This window comes from Mustela nivalis (assembly GCF_964662115.1).
Source record: "Mustela nivalis genome assembly, chromosome: X".
NCBI classification, from domain to species: Eukaryota; Metazoa; Chordata; class Mammalia; order Carnivora; family Mustelidae; genus Mustela; species Mustela nivalis.
This window is the reverse complement of record NC_139040.1, coordinates 95,831,817-95,851,415: the sequence shown is the minus strand read 5'-3', so window position 1 is coordinate 95,851,415 and position 19,599 is coordinate 95,831,817. Positions and strand designations below refer to the sequence as shown.

The 19,599-nt window shown below is 44.8% G+C and overlaps 1 protein-coding gene across 2 annotated transcripts in view; it reads left to right on the top strand.

Annotated features, from left to right (window-relative positions):
• The window catches only part of LOC309856494 (uncharacterized protein), a 68,964-nt gene extending 55,764 nt beyond the window's left edge, over nucleotides 1-13,200 (top strand). For both annotated transcript variants that reach the window (XM_082717781.1, XM_082717782.1), the window contains 6 exons: nucleotides 2,351-2,404; nucleotides 6,465-6,522; nucleotides 7,936-8,033; nucleotides 9,843-9,954; nucleotides 10,159-10,221; nucleotides 10,421-13,200. In XM_082717781.1, coding sequence (XP_082573907.1) covers nucleotides 2,351-2,404; nucleotides 6,465-6,522; nucleotides 7,936-8,033; nucleotides 9,843-9,954; nucleotides 10,159-10,221; nucleotides 10,421-10,567 — 532 coding nt within the window. In that variant the 3' untranslated portion in view covers nucleotides 10,568-13,200. The remainder of the gene's footprint in view (nucleotides 1-2,350; nucleotides 2,405-6,464; nucleotides 6,523-7,935; nucleotides 8,034-9,842; nucleotides 9,955-10,158; nucleotides 10,222-10,420) is intronic.
• The last annotated feature ends 6,399 nt before the right edge of the window (nucleotides 13,201-19,599 follow it).

Sequence of the window (19,599 nt, the reverse complement as noted above, 5' to 3'; positions counted from 1 at the left end):
AAAGCTCCACAAAGAAAAGAGCTGTTTATTCTCCCACGTGACAGCAGAACAGCAGGGTTCTGTAAGAGCCAAGTGGCTTCCAGACAACGGCGGTTTTCCCCTTCCCCCTGGGGAGAGTCAAGCTCATGCACATTGCATCATCGAGGGGAAATTACAAAACCAGAGGCCGACCCATGACCCGGGACTTAGCAGGCGTCTGTACTGGACTGCCCACGAGTCGTCCTGTAAGCACGTCGCTGTCTGCAGACCATCAGAACGAGCCCCAGCCTCCCTGGGAAGGGCGGTGCTCACAGCGCAATGAACTGAGGACCAGCTAGTCCTCTCCATCTCTAACCCCACTGGGCAAAAAAGGATACAGATTGTGGGGGCCATTTGCCATCACCTTCTGCGTGCCAGAGGAAAACAGAAGGTAGACATAGGGGTCTCAGGAGACCATCAAGACCAACCCAGCTGTGGCTGGAAGGGCACTGATGGTCTTCTTGCCCCGGGAGTTAGATGTTGTGGTTTCTGCCTTTCTGGGCTTTCTTCGGCTTTATTAGCCAGGATAGGCTTGGCACAAGTTTTCCAGATGAGAATGGGGTTATTTAGGTAGTTCCTAAAAAGTGATACTCTAATCTCCTCTATCTGGACCATTGCCTATGCCCTGCTCTTGCCTGCACACTGCCTGGTTTCCACCCTGCCCTTTGCTCTGGGCAAGGAAAGCCTTGAGGACAGGGGTGGTAATCGGCCAGGCTGTGATTGTGATGACTGGCAACTACAGAGGACCGTGTACTTTAGAGTCATGAAATGTCCCCAACCCAAAGCAGCATGTTTCATTTCCTCAATAAAACCCCAGAGCAAGTTAAAGAATAGTTTTCTGTAGTTAGAGGTGGGACAAAGGGGTTGTTGTTGCATTCTTGTTTTGAGATTTGGCAGGAATGGCCACCACGAACTGCCCTTTAGAGAAGGAGCTGTAAGAAGCACCCAAGATCGAAATCATTTAATGTTTCATCCGATATTGGTGATTTTCACTGAAGTCCTGTGTAAGACTCAAAATGACAGATTCTTGCATAAACTTAAAATTTAACCAGAATCATTACTAGTAAGCCGTAATGTAACAGTCTTAAATCAAGCAAAATTATGACTATATCCCATAGAGTTGATTAGTTCAGATTCCTTAGGTTGTCCACAGATTCCTCCGAAATACTGTTCTCTGGGTTAACGCAAATTCATTGTGTAATCCTTGCTCTCCAGAATGATCTCAAGTAACAGACGGCTCTAAAGGAATTGCCAAACTGAGGAACCGTTTAATTTGGGTGTGAGGGAGAGGATGAAATATCTGTGTTCGGCTCTTGCATTCTCAGTCCTGATCTACTTGTCTTTTTTGCCTAGAACAAAGAAATATAAGTGTAAAACTTCTCTAAATGGAGAAATAATTTCAGTGTCCTTTAGCTCATTGGGATTTGTGAATGCTTTCTAATAATAGTGTATGTAAGGACTCTTGTCATGACTCAGTTCTTTAAAACATATATCCAATTAGTAATAATCAGTATTTACAGATTAATTATAACCAAGTTTTACTGAGTTGCTAAATTTGCTAGGCCAGTTTCCTGGAAGCCAAGTTGGACATGGAGATTTGGGTGCAAGGGGTTCATTGGGGTGTGTGCCCTGGTCACTGCCTGTGAGGTAGAGAAGGAATCAGGATTGGGCAGAGCAAGAGGCTGGGCTCCAAGTGTTGTCCCAGCGGAGGTCTCCAAACCACAGGGAACTCTAGAACTGGGATGGCCCTTGATATAGGTATCATGACCTGAGGTGAAGGAGAGGACTTTGGTGCCCACCGCACCCCAGAGCCGGTCATTCTGGGGAGAGGCGGGACCTGGAGCCAGGCAGCCCTCTTCTACAGAAGGCGGTGGCTGGGGAAGGGTCCAGCCCTGAGCTCAGAGTAATGAGTGCTTGGTCCCGAAGAGGACTCTGGGGGGCCCATGATGGCATTCACTACAACTACATACTTCAATTTGGTTTTCCAGCTTTTATCAAATTTTTGGCCGAAGGCAAAGTTCATTTACCAAGCTATCATTTAACGCAACATTAATTCAACTAACATTTGATTTCCAACTATATGCCAAGAGCCATGCTGAACTCTGGGGGTAAAACACTGAGTAGGAGGTGACCAGTTACTTAGGAGCCCGCAGCCTAGAGGGATTTGGGACACAGGCCGGTGGAAAGTAGCCTGACATTTGCTCTCATAGAGGGAAATAATGGGAGTGCGTGGGAGCGTTCATCAATGCTGAGTGGATGGAGGCAGGAACATTTCAAAAAAGAGGCAGCTCTTTCTGTCACCTAATTGTTCAAATGTAACCTCTCTCTGCAGTTTCATACTTGCCCGAAAAGCTGACCGACTCGCCAAGCTCCATAAGGAAATCAGGTAAGAAGTGACATCTGAAACGCATGTGAAAGCTTAGCTTCACCTTGTACTGGTCGCACTAACAACAGTATAATGGCATCTTGAAAAACTCCACGACTCACAAGTAGTCTTAAAATCCCAAAAAATCAACCTTTGGTCACCATTGCAACCTTTGTGTTACAAGCCCCCTTGACTCAGGGCTTGCCTGTATGCATAAATTAATTTAAGTTTATATACTTGTGTTTATTGTACAGTGGTTGGAGAGGTAGGGTTTCCCTGTAGGGTAGATGGAGAAAACCGATAGGAAACATTAGTGGTGCAGAAAGCTTTAGAGGCTGAGTCCTGATCACTTTGCGAGACCATTATCCCTTTTCCAAGGTTCTCTGACCTGTCCTTTTTCCGAAGAGCAAAGCCATGCGTGTGGGTTTCAACCTATTGCCGCTTGTGTACGTAGAAGTATCCTCTTTTGATTATCTAGGACACAGCTCTTACGTTCCCTTCTCCTGATAGCTTCCTAGTATAAAAAAGTCATTGTAGGACAGTGGCTTTTGTTCTTCCTTTCTGCCTTTCTCTTTCTGCCTAGTTGCATTTGTTTTGTTTTGCCTTGGAATCCTTTCCTTTGTTCAGATAAAATCTTACCAGGAATTCTTAACCTGGAAACAGTCATTTGGCTGTTTCCAGAGCGAGGAGGTGTGCCCTGGAGGGTAGCCCTAAATCCTTTGTTAGCTTTTGAAGAGGACCAGGACACACACAGATGTACACTTCTCTCTGCACTTAATTAAACAATTAAGGAGCAGAGAGTTACTTTGATGACTTTGGAATTCAGGCTGCCGAAGTTTCAACATTTGCGCATGAATTTCTTTGTTTGAGCTACCTGGTTTGGGGGAAGGAACTGTTTGTCCATCTACTCACTCAAAAGAGGAAGAATTGGGGGGCCAGTGGCAGGGAATGGTTTGTCCAGGTGTCCACAGCTAGCTTGTGACAAGTCAGGAATAGTATCCAACGCAAACTTTTTTTTTTCATTATGCCACACTAAGCTTGACATTTTCTTTTGGATTTCCTGCTTTCCCTCTTTATTAATAGTAAAATAAATACCAGCCTGGATGTAGACATTTGGTTATGATTCCACACGGTGGCTGAACTTTTCAAAAGTTTTTATAAGGCAAAACCCATAGAACTCCAAATGTGTCTTTGACTGGAGCAAGATTCCCAGAACGGGCTGCGTTGACATCTACCAGAGAATGTTTGGGAAATACGTTTTTTTCTGAGGCCAGTAGATTATGATTTGGTAGGTTAAGGGTGGGGCTTCAGTATTTTGTATTTCTTTTTAAAGATTTTTATTTATTTATTTGACAGAGAGAGATCACAAGTAGGCAGAGAGAGAGAGGAGGAGGCAGGCTCCCCGCTTGAGCAGAGAGCTTGATGCGGGGTCCGATCCCAGGACTCTGAGATCATGACCTGAGCCGAAGGCAGAGGCTTTAACCCGCTGAGCCATCCAGGCGCCCCAGTATTTTGTATTTTTTAACAAGCTTTTTATTTTTATTTATTTATTTTTTAAGATTTTATTTATTTGACACAGAGAGAGAGATCACAAGTAGGCAGAGAAGCAGGCAGAGAGAGAGGGGGAAGCAGGCTCCCCGCTGAGCAGAGAACCTGATGCGGGGCTCCATCCCAGGACCCTGGGATCATGACCTGAGCCGAACGATGGCAGAAACTTTAACCCACTGAGCACCCCAACAAGCTTTTTAAATGATTATGATGAGCAGCCAGATTTAGAAACCAGTGAGTAAACACAATTACAAGAGATTTCCACAGTGACCTCTTTTGACCATCATTTAAAATATGTTTTATTATTTTTAGAGCCCAACTAACATTTTTGATCACTTCATCACTCTAACATTTTTGATTTACCTAACTTTTCCAAATATTTTTACATTTTAATGGGACGAAGGGATGGGGAAGATGACTTCCTAATGGATTTGTATGAACTCATCCTTGACTTACCTGATAACTATAAAATACAGTAAATAATGAGTTCCATTTCTATTGTAAGTGGCTTATTGTCCATGCATGAAAAATTAACTGCAAGGTAAGTTGACTGGATTTTAGATTTCATTCTGTTTTAATAAGGATTTTATCTCATGTCCCAAAAATAAGCTCTAAGCATCATTAAACCTTTAGAATAATGATTATCCATATATTTGTTTTCTGATGGACTCTCAAATATTGGAATTCCCTTGTAACACCCACTTGAAGTAGGTAAGAATCTGTCCTCTCATCACAGAGTAGAAAAGAGGCTACTATCCCGAGGATGGATTTTTTTTTTAAGATTTTATTTATTTATCTGACAGAGAGAGATCACAAGTAGGCAGAGAGGCAGGTAGAGAGAAAGGAAGGGAAGCAGGCTCCCTGCTGAGCAGAGACCCCGATGTGGGACTCGATCCCAGGACCCTGAGATCATGACCTGAGCCGAAGGCAGCGGCGTAACCCACCGAGCCACCCAGGCGCCCCTGAGGATGGATTTTGATTCAGTACATTTTTATTGAGCCTCAGCCTCTTTATTTTTGACATAAAGGGCTTGGATTGGACAGAGAGAGACAGAGGCAGACAGTAGTCTGGAAACTTCTTCCAGTTCTGCCTTTCCTTTATGGTTATTCATCTGCAGTAGGAACAGCTCCTTTAAGGAAACCCAACTTTTCTTCTTTGTACTGAAACTTATAGAGCTACCTAAATGTTCTAGGACATTACCTCACCAGTAGCCTTTTGTCTCTGAAAACCTTCTGTGGGAACACAGTGGTAATTAGCTAATTGCCACCATGTTTATGATTTCACTTCCTGTTCCTGATTTTACACTGCAGCTCCTTGAAATGAAAGTTGTGGGAATTATATAAATGGCCTAAATGTGAGCATTTGGACAAATTTATAAGGTTAGATTTTGTCTCACATCATTCAGAGAAATGGAGGATGTGTTTTAAAAAATGTTTTCTAATGGAATCGGCAATTTAAAATCGTTTTTAAAAACCTCTGTTTCTTTTATTACTCGTAAATACAACCTTCGCACCCCTCCTTTACCCCCTCTTCTCGTTTTTGGCCATTTGTCCCCTCACCTTTCAGAACTTGCCTTTCAGATTCGAGGTAAACCCTGCACCACATTTTTTAGCACATTTTCCCCCCAGTTGCTCATTAGCTCATAACAAATACTTTGGAACAGTTTCAATGTTGAAACTATATAAGGATTAAAGAAGGTAAATACCAAAGCATATAACTGGCCCAGTGTGAACGTGTTCAAACAAATCCTGAAATTGAACCATTTATTTTGAAAAGGGGGTGATTTTAGTAAATTAGCACTTTTTAATTTCCCCAAGAGTGGTTGTGAGTTTAAAAATACCTGTTTCAAGGAGCGTTTAGATCAGTGAGTTACTGTTTTTTTTTTTAAGCTCTACCACATGTCATGAGCTGTGATAGTCATTTACATAATGAATTATGAGGGTAGCCAAAGACTGACTGAGGTAACATCGTGTAGCACATTCCTTGGAAGTACTGTAGACCATTCTGTCACATGCCTGATGACTAGAGTAGAATGACTGTAGGCCTCTCGTGGTGTGGCATATTTTATGTTATACTTAAAAGATTAAATGAGTTTTAGGTAAAACATAAGTAGAGGATAGTTAAAAGACACTGTCATGTGGACTGTGGACTCCTAAAAGGGATTATTCTAGAATTCTTTGTGTTCCAGAAAAGTGACTTAGCATCATTTCCTATACCGAGTGTACTTCATCGAATCTTATTTTCCCCATTTGAATCTTGAATAGATAGGATATTGGGTAGTAAAAGAGGCAAAACTGTAGAAGGAAAAATCTGTTGCATCTTCAAATTAGATGACCGTATTGAGGCATAGAGCATTGACCCGAGTGCAGAGATTCATGGAACTGTTCATGTTGTGTAGTTACCATTGATTTTAGATTTTCCTTAATACATCTGGTTCATGGGCGAGAGCCAATGGTAATGAGTAAACTCACTGTGTTTATTCTCTACTCCTCGGTTATTACTTCCTTAACATTTTTTAAATTCTTCTTTACAGGAAGAAGAAGATCTGTGAGCTCTATGCCAAAGTATTAGGATCCCAAGAAGCTTTACAAGTAAGAAACCCTCAGCTTTAATCCTTGGAAGGTTCTTCTCTGTTTGCTCTACGTGGTAAAGCAAAGCAGAGTCTGGTTTCCTGACAGTCTTACGAAGGGAATCTTATGAAAGTATATGCTTACTGGAGGATTAACTTTGGTCACAGAAAGGCCAATGAAAGCTGCCATCAGGTGCATGCAGTTTCTGATGCAGCAGTTCCTTGGGCTGTTTTCGTGTTCCCTGGATAACTGGCAGCCAATTGCAATCAGGGCCTGGAGTCACAGGTATTTCCGGGGTGGGTGAGATCAGTTCCAGAACAGAGGTCCTGCCCTCCCATCAAAACCAACTGACTGCTCTGAAGCAAAATCCCAAATATATCCTTGTTTGTTGGTGAGCGCACTCTAGCGTATGCTCGACAGGATGGGCAGAATCTAGACTCTCTCACGTCAAAGCCACACTAATGGATTTCTCCATTTGTACAGTTCATTCACAGCTCATGTAGGAATTCCAGTGCTTTCAGTCCACCACCGAAAGGGATGATGGGAATGAAATTCTATCTGAAGCTGCTATTAGCTAGCTGGGGGCTCTTTCAGGGGATTACCTCTGAACTGTTCAAACAATAAACTCACAGACTCCCTTAGGGAAGAACTCAGAGAAGGTTCTCTCATGTCTCTTAGAAACCATTATTCATCTCAAATTGTCCCCATTTTACCAGGGTTCCCATCATTCACTTTCCCAGCTCAGAGAAATGGCTCCAAAAAAAGCCTTTCTCGGACACTATACTTACTTTTTTTTTTTTTAAGATTTTGTTTATTTATTCTAGAGATAGTGAGAGAGGGGTTTGTGCAGATGGGTGGAGGAGAACGGAGAGAAGGACAAGCAGACTCTGCACTGTGTATAGCACCTCATGCGGGGCTCCATCCGAGGACCCCAAGATCATGACCTGAGCCGAAATCAAGAGTCAGACCCCCAACTGACTGAGCCACCCAGGCCCTCCTGCATTGTGTTTATCTTATGCCTCCTCCCTTCCACCTTTTTTTTTTTCTGCTGTAGTAGATGGGAAAGTAAAGTATGTTAGTTTAGAGAATCCAGAGATTTGAGCAGGCCTTTCCAGAATCTCATTGTTGCTGGGGCTTCCCGTAGACTTAGACTAAAGATTTCAGAGTCTGCATGGCAGCGCCCTCTCTCCCAGATGCTGGAATATTCCATGCCTTCCCTCATCAAGAGGTCAAAAAAAGTATACATCTTTTGTCACTTGATACCTCCTTGAAGGCCATTTACTTGGTATGGTCCTGTTTCCCCTTAAAAAGAAAAACAGGGCCATCTTTATTTTAACGTAAACTTTTGTTATAAAACACACAAGAGCCTTCATGATTGACCAGTAGTGTTTCAGTTTTGTCTTTCCTTTGGAATTCTCTCCTTACTAAATGCAGCCGGTGCATTACGAAGAGAAGAACTGGTGCGAGGAACAGTACTCCGGGGGCTGCTACACTGCCTACTTCCCCCCCGGGATCATGACGCATTATGGCAGGTATGACCCAGGCACCATCCTGATTATTCCAAGACATGCACCAACCTTTTTTTCTTTTAAAGATTTATTTGTCTCCGAGAGAGAGCGCGCGTGTGTGCACAAGTAGGGGGAGCGCCAGGCAGAGGGAGAAGGAGACTCCCTCCCGAGCAGGGAGCTCAATGTGGGACTTGATCCCAGGACCTCGGGATCATGACCCGAGCCAAAGGCAGATGCTTAACCTTCTGAGCCACCCAGGCGCCCGTCATGCACCACATAAATTCATAAGCAAAGTTTAGGGGAAATTATAGAAATAGTAGTCAGCATTCCAACTTCAAATGCCCCGTAGTTAGTGTGTAGATTTCTGGGTGTCCATAGGAGAATCAAGATGCTGGTACGTAGGAGCTTAGCCATCAGCACACAGAACAATAGCAGAGCGCCGGTGAGGATTTCAGATGTCAGTGCTCCCACTGTCAGTGCTCCATATGAGCACTCTGCAAGCTGCCATGTCCTCCCACTGGCTTTCTTGAGCCCGATGAGCCATCGAGTTTCACGCGACTACCCTAGGCTTCTAGGTGCCCATCTCTGCCTACAGACGTTGGCTGCAGACATCTCACTGCAGCCACTTGTCTTCAGCAGAGCTGTCCCTTCCATGGACAGCTACCCTGTGAGGAGGGGATCTCTGCATGGATTCGGGGAAGCCCAAAGACAGAGCTTCCTGCTGAATGTCTGCAATTCCTGATGGCCTTCCCAGCCCCCATGCCATTATCCAAGTGAGGGGCATGGGGAGAGGCGTTTGGGCATAAGCGTGTCACTGGGTAACATCTGTGGCAGGCTACCTTCCATCAGGTTCCCAGAGGAGCTGAGCTAGAACGTTACCTCCAGCTCACGTGTGTCCACAGAGAAAGAGGGACTTGTTCACTAAGATTTTTCTTTGTTTTTAATATATTGAATCAAATCATCTTTTTGTTAGTGATAACGGGATTGATGAACTAGAATAGTTCGGAAGGCAGAGTAGAAGCCCAGAAGTGGAAACTAGAATCAAGGACAGGTGAAACCAGAGATTTCTGAATTGGAAAAAGGCGAGATGACCTTGCGGGTACAGGGTGTGTCACTCGGGAGAGTGGATGAGAATGGCTGCAGACGTGGTCGGTTTCAAAGCTGATGAGCTAAGAGGGGACACTTGCCCATTCAGCCCAGTCCTTCTGTGGTTTTCTTTGCCAAGACCTCTTTGGAAGGGAAGGCCCATTTCCCTGTCCTCAGCCAGTCTCCACATAAATTCACAAAAGCTAACTGTACAGACATGGTTATTTTAAGACGGACAGACTTCTAATCCCTTGGGTCTGTCCTTTGCTGGAAATCATTTCTTCTTCCTGTCTTCCCATTCACCACTGTGTTTCCTCCTGATACCCTGGGAGTGCCCGCTTGGCTCGAGTCTGCTGTCGGATCCCCTCTTGTGAAGACTGCACCCCTTTGGAAAAATGGTGTTGGGAGTAGAATGGACTACAAACAGGAAACCTACAGCCAAGAAATATGATTATAGATTTCATGTGTGTTCTTGTTTTCTGATCCTAGCTGGCTAGGAAAAGGCCAGTGTCACCGTTAGGGACTAATGATCTGACAGCCCAATTCTCTCTGGATTGAAAGTTCATATCCCTGGGCACAGGCCCAGGGAACAGGGAGGGGCCTTTCACCTTTGGCTTAGCCACACAGGAGTTTTGGAAATGATCTGAGTTGCGCGGTCTTATCTAGGGTAAATAAGGGCAGCAGTGGGCTCAGTGACCTTCTGCGCCTTCCCAAGTAACTGTACGTGCCCTCTCTGTTCTCTCAAAGGGTCATTCGCCAACCGGTTGGCAGGATTTACTTTGCTGGCACAGAGACAGCTACACACTGGAGCGGTTACATGGAAGGGGCAGTAGAAGCCGGTGAACGGGCGGCTAGAGAGGTAAGGCAAGGGGGACATCACTGTTGCCTGAGGCCGGTGGTGGTTTTGGCATCGGGCCTTTCTGGCTCTTGACACAGATAAATGTGCACATCCACTTCTCTGCCACTCCCTCCACTCCTGGGGGGGCTCCTTGATGGCACGTGGGGCCAAGTCCGTGGGGACTTTAGAAGCTCACTTCGTAACACCATGGTCACTTTCTTGTAGGTCTTGAATGCTTTGGGGAAGGTGGCCAAAAAAGACATAAGAGTCCAGGAACCTGAATCAAAGGTGAGTTTCGCGGCTTCCTCTCCATGGGCCAGTGATCGAAGTTTATAAAGCTCTTGACTCTCATCTTCTAGCTCTTAAGGTCATTGTAGATGCCACTGTCAGGCGTATGTCCACGTGCGGGCCTGGCGGATATGTTCTGCCTGCCCTTGTCCAGGCGAAAGAGAGTTGCTCTGCTAACGCTGTCTGCTCATCCATCCAGGATGTTCCAGCTATGGAGATCACCCACACCTTCTGGGAGAGGAACCTCCCTTCCGTGGCAGGCCTACTGAAGATCATTGGCTTCTCCACATCCGTCACCGCCCTGTGGATTGTGGCGTACAAATTCAGGCTGCTGACACGATCTTGAGGTTTCGGCCTCACGCTTTCTGCTTACTCTTTTCTCAGCATCATCAAAAGCAAAATGTTGGCAAAGGCCGTATCATTGGACCATCTTTAAATGCACTGGTTTTCACCCATAAGTTTAGTCTCAGTTGGTGTCAACGTAAAAACCACCCAAAGAATCACCTCGTTAATTTCAGTAAGATCAAAGCTCCATCACATTCTTTGCCTTGTGTCATCTAACTTGTGTTGGCTGGTAGAATAAAACCTTGTAACCAGCTCCCTAATTTAAAGATATGTGATTGAAATGCTGATGAGAAACAATTTCTGTGTCCTGTTTTGCTCTTTTATAACTGAAATGCCGAATAATTGCAGAAATGAAGTGGTTCGCTTTCTCTTTGTAGAGGTTGAATAGGAGGCGACCCAGCCTGAGACCGTCCTTTTCACTCCTTGGGAAATGGGGAAGCGTGGGTCCAGAGCCAAGAGGTGGGGCTGAGCCTGGGGATGAGCAGCTCCCCCTTTGGAGGAGGCAGTGAAAGAGAAATGAAAACAATTGAGGGACATCTTATGGGTCGTCCTGGCCACTTCTTCCTGTGAAGTCTCTAGACATCTAGTCTGATGTTTCAGGCGACTTGCTGTGACTTGTGGTGTAGCTCCCCAGGAAAGCAGAGCAGACTAGTGGTGAGACTGCCCCCCAGAAGGCTTCCTGGTGAGTGCTGCAGGAGACTGAATATAGTAGGCATTTTCTTTTCCTCTTGGAAGATGGCTAGACAGCACAATAATCTCCTCTGCCGATTTAAAAAAAGTATTTTCATTTTTTCAGGTAGACCCTGGCTGTCTGAAGGCCCCTAGTGGTGTATTTTTTTTCTTTTTTCCTAAGACCACAGTAGAATTAAGCAGATCCGTTAACTTGAATGACGGAGTTACCTTTGAGTAAATATTAACATGCTGATCTCTTTCAAACAGGAACTGAAATACACATGATAAATTCTGATTGCTATTTGTTGAGACTATCAAATAGAGAAAGGAAACTGGGGCTTTATATTATAATCTCACTGACTTTAGTTATTAAGTTTATAACAGACATGAAATTGAGTGGTTTTAATATGAAGACTGAGTTCTCTATTTTAGGAGTAATGTGCACCCAGAGCAGTGCCCACCTCTTTCTGGCCTTCACCATTTAAAAAACTCAGATTTCTTAAAGCCCCCTCCAGAGGTTTCAGCATCTAGGGGGAAAAGTCAACACCAATGTGATCAAAGACAGTTGACAAGGCTCAGTGGACTTGGGTCCACAGGTGGATACAGAGTTCATCTTACCCCATATCATTGATGAATGAGGCATTTCATTTTAGAAGTTTCTAGATAGCTGAAGTTTACTCTATTGTGGACCAAAAATTTTACATAAAAACGTTGCTGGGTATACTTCCACACATTATTCAATAAGATTCGTTCCAGTTTACCTTTTTTAATTAATCAGGTCAATCCTTATGTGTCTTGATCATTTTATACTTTTATAAGAGAGTGATAGATACCATTGTGTATGCACCTCTACTGAATGTCACATGATTGTTTTATAGCTGGTGAATCTACTGCTTCTTCTCTCATACTGCTCTTCCCATTTTCAGGATTTTCATACCCTTATTATCTCCTAATATCTCTTAACCTAATCTCCTATCTTCTATTGAATGAGAATTAAAGATTTCCAGGGAAAATCAACCCAAGTTTATTACATAATTAACCTTATTAATTCACAAATCTCTGGACCCTGATAATGAGGGCTTAAGGTTTCCAGTTTTGCCTATCCTAAGAGCAAAGAGCAGGATTTTTCCGCCACTCTTTACTTTGTAATTGAAAAGTGTTTTGGCCAACTAGGAGTTTGGGTAATATCTTGGATATGCTCCAGTCCATAAGGAGTTGGTGCCTATTATATCAAACTGCTCAGAGAAATCACAGCCCTGATCTATTTCCGTTTCTGTTCACTTACTGATTAACTTTGTTCTGACACACCTTTTGGGAAATGCTGACTTCAACTTCTTAACTGGCAGCAGTTTTAACAGTAAGGAGGTTGTTAACATTATCTTTATTTAATGCTGAAGGACTCCTGAGTACGTAATTTACCCTCCTTTCAAACTTTTTAGAAAACCAATAATTTACCTAAATGAGATCAGCCCCATTAAACTGTTGATTAAACTGTAGATCGAGCTTAAAAATGAATGCTATTCCAGGTGTGCTGAGATGCGAAATCAGAGCTGAGAACTCCCACCATTTTATTTGTCCACCACCAAGATCCTATAGGTCTTTCTTTCCACCCCAAGAAACTAAAGGCAGTTTAAGCAGCTGATAGAGCCTGGCATCTGCTTCAAAGTCCTGAAGGCTGCGTGGGCCTCACTCCACAGTAAGGTCGAGAATTAAACTTAAAAAGGTAACCTTTTTGTGACAACTGTTAAAGAAGGTCTTGAACCGCACTGAAGAGAAAATACCGAAGGATCGTGAACTCTGTTTAGTTTGATTGTGAACTTGGTGCCTAGTGTTCTGTCTGAAATGTGCCCCAGTGCTACATGTGGGAGTATGCATATGTGTGTGTTTTGCCATTGAAGTAATGATTTTGCCCGTATGGTACTGTTTTGTTTGTTAATAAAGTGCACTACCATCCCTGACGCAGAACTGGCTCCTCTTTTTAGTCAGTGAGGGATGGGCTTACAAGGCTACCTCGTACTGACTCCCAAATTCTCACAGTTCCCTTTGACTTTCACATTCTATCAGAGTTTCCTGGGAGATGATCAAATGCTAGAATATTGTGTTCCTGACTGGGTCACAATCAGTGTGGAGTCTAATGGCAACTTTCTCACCTAAGGAGCTTCTGATGCCTTGAGCCGATCACTGTGGCTCTGTGTCAGTTTCCCCATCTGGAAGAGGGTGGGTTGCACCCAATGACTTCTAAGATTTGTTTCAGGTCATCATCAAGGGATTTATACATTTGTTGCCAGCACTCTGGTAACATTTCGGCCTCTACTGGTATGGCAGAGGCAAAGTCACCCTCTGTCTTGGTTCATTCCTTTTCTTAGATTGGATTCCCTGGAAACAAACAAGATTGGAGAATAGGGGCAGAAGCTATTGGGGATGGCTCTCAGGAAATACAGCTCAGGGGGGTGAGCAAGGCAAGAGTGGGCAGGAGTTGACCTACTAAGCAATTGCAGCTGAGGCCTCAGCAGATCCTAAGGGGGGAGCTAGGATGGCCCTTCAGAATTGGCCCCCTCTGAAACAAGGGATAGAGCCTCTATCCCTTCCTTAGCTGCCCTCTGAGAACTGGTGTTGCCTTGGGTTGGGTGAGGCAGGTCCAAGGACCATTCCTAGTGAGGAACTTCAGTGAACTGAGATCAGCCTGTATTCCCAGTAGCTGTGGGATCCAGGGAGAGGCACCCACAGTATCCACTTACTCCCCAGGAAAATACAGTTGCCCTTTGTCATGTATGAAACTTGAACTTGAGCTTTGGTTTTACAGATAGAATGGAGGTATCTCCATGAGCCTATCCTTGTTAGATAAGGGAACTGCTTTTAGAAGGTTGTACTTCTGTACTAGTTAGGTGGAAGAAAAAACTAAAATTGGAAGAAACTCTAGAAAAGCTTCAATCTCTATCCCAATGAAGAAGTCCCTTCAACAGGTTGCTAACAGATCAAGGTAGGGGGATGTGAACTTATGAGCAGGAGTCCCAAATCAGATGTTCTCAGGAGTGACGCAGCTGAAAATGAACAGCAGTAGGTATGACGCCTTAGGGAACAGTGGGGATTGTGGCTGACCTGGTCAATACCTGCCTCTCTCAGAAGTATCTATATTCAAAGTGCCTTAAAAGATTGTTAACTGATGAAAACGTGTTGAGGCTTTGCTCACAATTGTCAAAATTTTTCTGAAGTCTCTGATAAGTAAGACAAGGCTCGGGTTGAGCCTTGTCGAAATGACAGATTGTTTTAGGATGCCTTTGATTTTCTGCGAAATGGCACCAAGACCAGCAACTATTCTGTAAAACTATTCAGAACAGGGAAGAGAGGCTGGGTTTAGAAGAGCAAAAAGACAAGGGGGAAAAGCACTCCTCCCGAGTCCCTCTTAGACCAGAAATCTCCCTCAAGAGCTAACCCTTCCCTCAGCCCACCCTGGGCAATGCTTATCTCCAGCCCTGTCAATGCTGTGATTGACAAGAACAGTGCCAAACTTTATTGGAAAAATCACATCTTCGCAGTGAGATAGAACTCAGCTCTTCCGTCAGCATTCCATCTGCGCTGACTACAGTATAATTTTAGTAAACAGGACATCAACATTGGATGGATTTTTAAAACTATGAAGCTGCTGTCCGCTTTATACCAAGGTGGTGGGGAAAGTGTCAAGTATGTCTGTTAACCTGAAGGGGCCGGCTGAGACATTAGAGGAACAGACAGTCACTCAACACACAGTTATTGGGCACCTACTATGTGTTGGGAGGCACTGTGCTGGGATTCAGCAGTGAACAAGACAGAGCCCACCTTGTAGAGCACAAAGTCTAGTGTAGAAGCCAAGGAACATGTTCACTGTGAATCTGGTCCGTGCTGTGACAGAAAAACATAGGATATATGACTGCAGGGGAAGTGTTCTGGGGGGACATGAGATTTAAGGGGAAGTTTCTAGGATCTGCCTGAAGCCTTTTTAAGTGTCACTGTGTGGCAACTGAGTGAGAATACTGCCTCGGGCCGAGAAAGGAAGTACAAAATAACAAGATGGAGTCCTAGTCCATTTGCGCTGTCAACAAAACACCGTAAACTGGGTGGCTTGTGACAGCAGAAATTTATTTCTCACAGTTCTGGAGGCTGAAAGTCAAAGATCAAGTCTCCATCAGATTTGGTGTCCAGTAAGAGCCCACTTTCTGGTACCAGATGATGCCTTTTCACTGTGTCCCTTTATGGTAGGAGGGAGTCTTTGTGGCTTCCTTCGTAAGAACATTAATCCCATTCCTGAGGGCTCCACCCTCCTGACCCATGCACCTCCCAAAGGTCCCGCCTTCTAATGCCATCAGCATAAGGGTTAGAATTTCAACAAGAATTTTACGGGGAAAAGCATCCAGTCCCTGGCAGACAGCATGGCGAAAAGGGTAAAGAAAATCACAACCAGCAACCTCGATAAATGCTGAATGTTAAGTCCCATTTGCCCCATGGACCACTGTTCACTACCGAGCCCTTCTCTGCCCCCCCGGAGATCTGTATTAACTAGAACTCTCTTCCAGCCCCCTGTACGCAGGGGCCGCCTAAATTTGTTTTAAAAGAGTGCCATCTTCTGGCCAAATACTGCTGTTTCAATGGAAAGCCTAAAGTATTCAAGAGTTTCATTCTTGGGGACTAAGTGTCCCCTCCAGACACACTTACTTGTCTGTGCTCTCTTACTTCTCAGTTGCTACCTGGATCAGAAATATTTAGTATTTAATATCCACAGCCTTTCTTCTGCCCAAAATCCCCAGAAAGATTGTTTTGTTATGTTGGTTGCTTGGCTTCTACTGTGTCTGTCTGGGTACTGGGTGAGGAAAATGTGTGGGAGCCAAGAAAGAGGTGGAAGGAATTACTTTTACCTCAGTTAGAGCAGGGACCTAATCCAGGAAAAGCAGGAGAGAGCGGCTTAGGGGAGGGGGTGGAAGAGAAAAAGTTCTAGAAAGTCAACTTGGAGCTCTGGAATGTAGCTAGAGAAAAAGGGTTTGCAAAAGCTGCCTTGACCACCTAGGAACCAGAAGGTGAGGATGGTCTTTAGGAAGTCTGGCTAAGAGTTGTGTGGTGCAGTGAGTACTTTAGGGGGCTAAATTGTGTTTCTTTCAGATACTATATTGTACTGGGACCACCTTAGAAGTCCTCCAAACAGCCTATATTATTCAAGGCTATATAAATTCAGAGAACATATGGCTAATAGTGCCTGGCATCCTGAACTGTGCCTGAATTCTGTGGTTTCAGTTCATGGGATCTCAGACAAACTGAAGACAAGGACCTCAGCAACTGTGCCCTGGAAAGTCCACATCGAGCTGGTAAACTGTGTATCCCAGGCTGGATATACGCTAAATAGGCCTCACGGGGAATTCGATTTATATTGAGAAAGAGAGGTCTGCTTATGCATCCTGTGGCCTCACCTGACTACCACGGACCATTGTGTCAGCATCAACCAGGGAACATGGGAGTTGTGGACATGGGGCCCTTAGGTGGGCCCAAAGAGGCTATGTGAGATGGCCTTTATATTTTTCAGAGCAGGTTGGAGTGTGCCTCCTTAAGCCAAGTTCACTGGGAGGTGGCGGGAGTGGGGTCCATGGAGACAGGCTAAAGGCAGGATCAGCTTCTCTGACAAACCAACCACCTTCGTTATGCCTGCCCTTTTAATCCTGCCGGCTGTATTAGTTTCCTATCCTTCCTATCCCAAATGAACACAAATTCAGTGGCTTAAAACAACATGAACTCAAGATCTTATAGCTCCAGAAGTCAAAAGTCTGAAATGAGTCTTACAGGGTTAAAATAAAAAAGTCAATAGAGCTTATTCCTTCTGGAAGCTTCAGGGGAGAATCTATTCCTTGCCTTTTGCAGCATCTAGAGGTTGCTGGCATGTTTGGCTGGTGCCAGATCACTCCGGTCTCTTGCTACCACGGACCCAACACCTCTTCCTCAACTTTCGTCCTCCCAACTCCCTCTTTCTTTTTTTTATGATTTCACTTATTCATTTGACAGAGAGACAGAGAGAGAGCATGAGAGGGGAGAAGGTCAGAGGGAGAAGCAGACTCCCTACTGAGCAGAAAGCCAGATGCGGGACTTGATCCCGAGACTCTGGGATCATGACCGGAGCCAAAGGCAGTCGCTCAACCAACTGAGCCATCCGGGCGCCCCCGACTCCCTCTTAAGGAGGATACTTGTGTTAATAATTGGGCACACTTCATCTGTACCCCAATGTTCATAGCAGCTGTGGCCACAATCGCCAAACTGTGGAAAGAGCCAAGATGCCCTTCAACAGACGAACGGATAAAGAAGATATGATCCATACATACAATGGAATATTCTGCCTCCATCAGAAAGGATGAATACCCAACTTTTGTATCGACATGGACAGGACTGAAAGAGATTATGCTGAGAGAGTCAATTATTATATGGTTTCACTTACTTGTGGAGCGTAAGGAATAACATGGAAGACATTGGGACATGGAGACGAGAAGGGAGTTGGGGAAAATTGGAATGGGAGACGAACCATGAGAGACTCTGGACTCTGAGAAACAAATGGAGGGTTTTGGAGGGGATGGGGGGAGGGGTTGGATGAACCTGGTGGTGGGTATTCATGGAGCACTGGGTGTGGTGCATAAACAATGAATCTCGGAACACTTAAAAAATTTTTAATTTAATGAATAAACAAACAAATAAATAAACAAACAAATAAATAATTGGGTCCTGGTAGTCTCCCCATTTTTTACAATCCTTAACTTAATCATATCTGCAGGGTCCCTTTTGCCATGGAAGGTAATATATTCCTCGCTCCAGGGGTAAGACACGAACGTCTTTGTTAGGGTCATTGTTCAGTCTACAGCATGGACCGTAATGCTCTTCAAAACCAAGAATTAAATGCCAGCATTGCTCAGTCCTCAGATTCCTGCTCTTTGGGGGGCCTGAATCTGGAGCAGCAAGTAGAATGTTGAATGATTTAAGAACAAATGAGCTCTCTCCTTCCCCGAATGCCGTCCCCCACCCCCCTGCCCCACTCCACCACACATACATCTGAGGAGAGCCATTTCTTGGTTTTGTCCTTTAGGTACAAAAAGGCTGGAAAAACTGTGATCCTCAGAAGCAAAGGTCTCAGATAAGCACAAAAGCAGGCCCCAGTGTTGCCCCTTCCATGAACGACAAAACAGAAATTCTTCTAAACCAAGTTCCTTCAGACTCTGAGTACATGACTGAGTACTGGACTCTTATAGAAACCTTGTTGGTCCTCCCTTCAGGTAGTAGGACCTCCGAGTAAAAGTATCCTACCAGGCACCTGTCAACTTGTCACCTCCCAAAAGACGAGGCAATGTGCCGCTTGAGCAAAGCTAAGTTTATTAGACTTGCTGCTGTGAGGAAGGCCATCATATCAGCAGTGTTCGCAGTGTCCTCAAAGCAAAGCGATTAGGGCAGGGTTTATAGGCTTCTAGGGTGTTCGACTTGGGCTGGGTGATTCTTAAGGCTGATCTTGCAAGGTAGAAGACTGGTTAGGAGGGACGACTGGGTGGCTCAGTCCATCAAGTGTCTGCCTTGGGCTCAGGTCATGATCCCGGGATCTTGGGATCAAGCCCCACGTCGGGCTCCCTGCTTAGCAGGAAGCTGGCTTCTTCCTTTCCCCCAGGCTCATGTCCTCTCTCTGGCTCTCTCACTCTCCAATAAATTTATATTTTTAAAGAAGGCTCGTTGGGATTGGCAGTCTATGACATCATAGTTTAAAATGGTTAGGCACAGTGAGGTCTGTGTCTTTGAAATGAGTCTTGACAAGCAAGCTGTTAGTCTGGAGAGATAGGCTATTGCTGGCAGTTCAAAGTTTTGTATCCCAGGAACGAGTCTTTCCTGGGACAAGATGCCAAGTTGTTTTGACTGGTTCTTGTATGGTTCAGCTCGGGGCCAGGAAAGCATGTTGGTTTCAGTTCTTAGATGTAATGCAGCACTGAGCATACTCAGGATTGCGACACACACATGTTGATTTCTTGGCCTTGAGAACTGTCTTTAGAGGGGTGACTGGGTGGCTCAGTGGGTTAAAGCCTCTGCCTTCAGCTCAGGTCATGGTCCCAGAGTCCTGGGATCGAGCCCCATATCGGGCTCTCTGCTCAGCGTGAGCCTGCTTCCCCCACCCCCTCTCTCTGCCTGCATCTCTGCCTACTTGTGATTTCTATCTGTCAAATAAATAAATAAATCTTTTTAAAAAAAAAAAAAAACTGTCTTTAGAAACTGATTCCTTGGTAGCACCTGGGTGGCTCAGTGGGTTAAAGCCTCTGCCTTCAGCTCAGGCCATGACCTCGGGGTCCTGGGATCAAGCCCCACATCCTGCTCTCTGCTCAG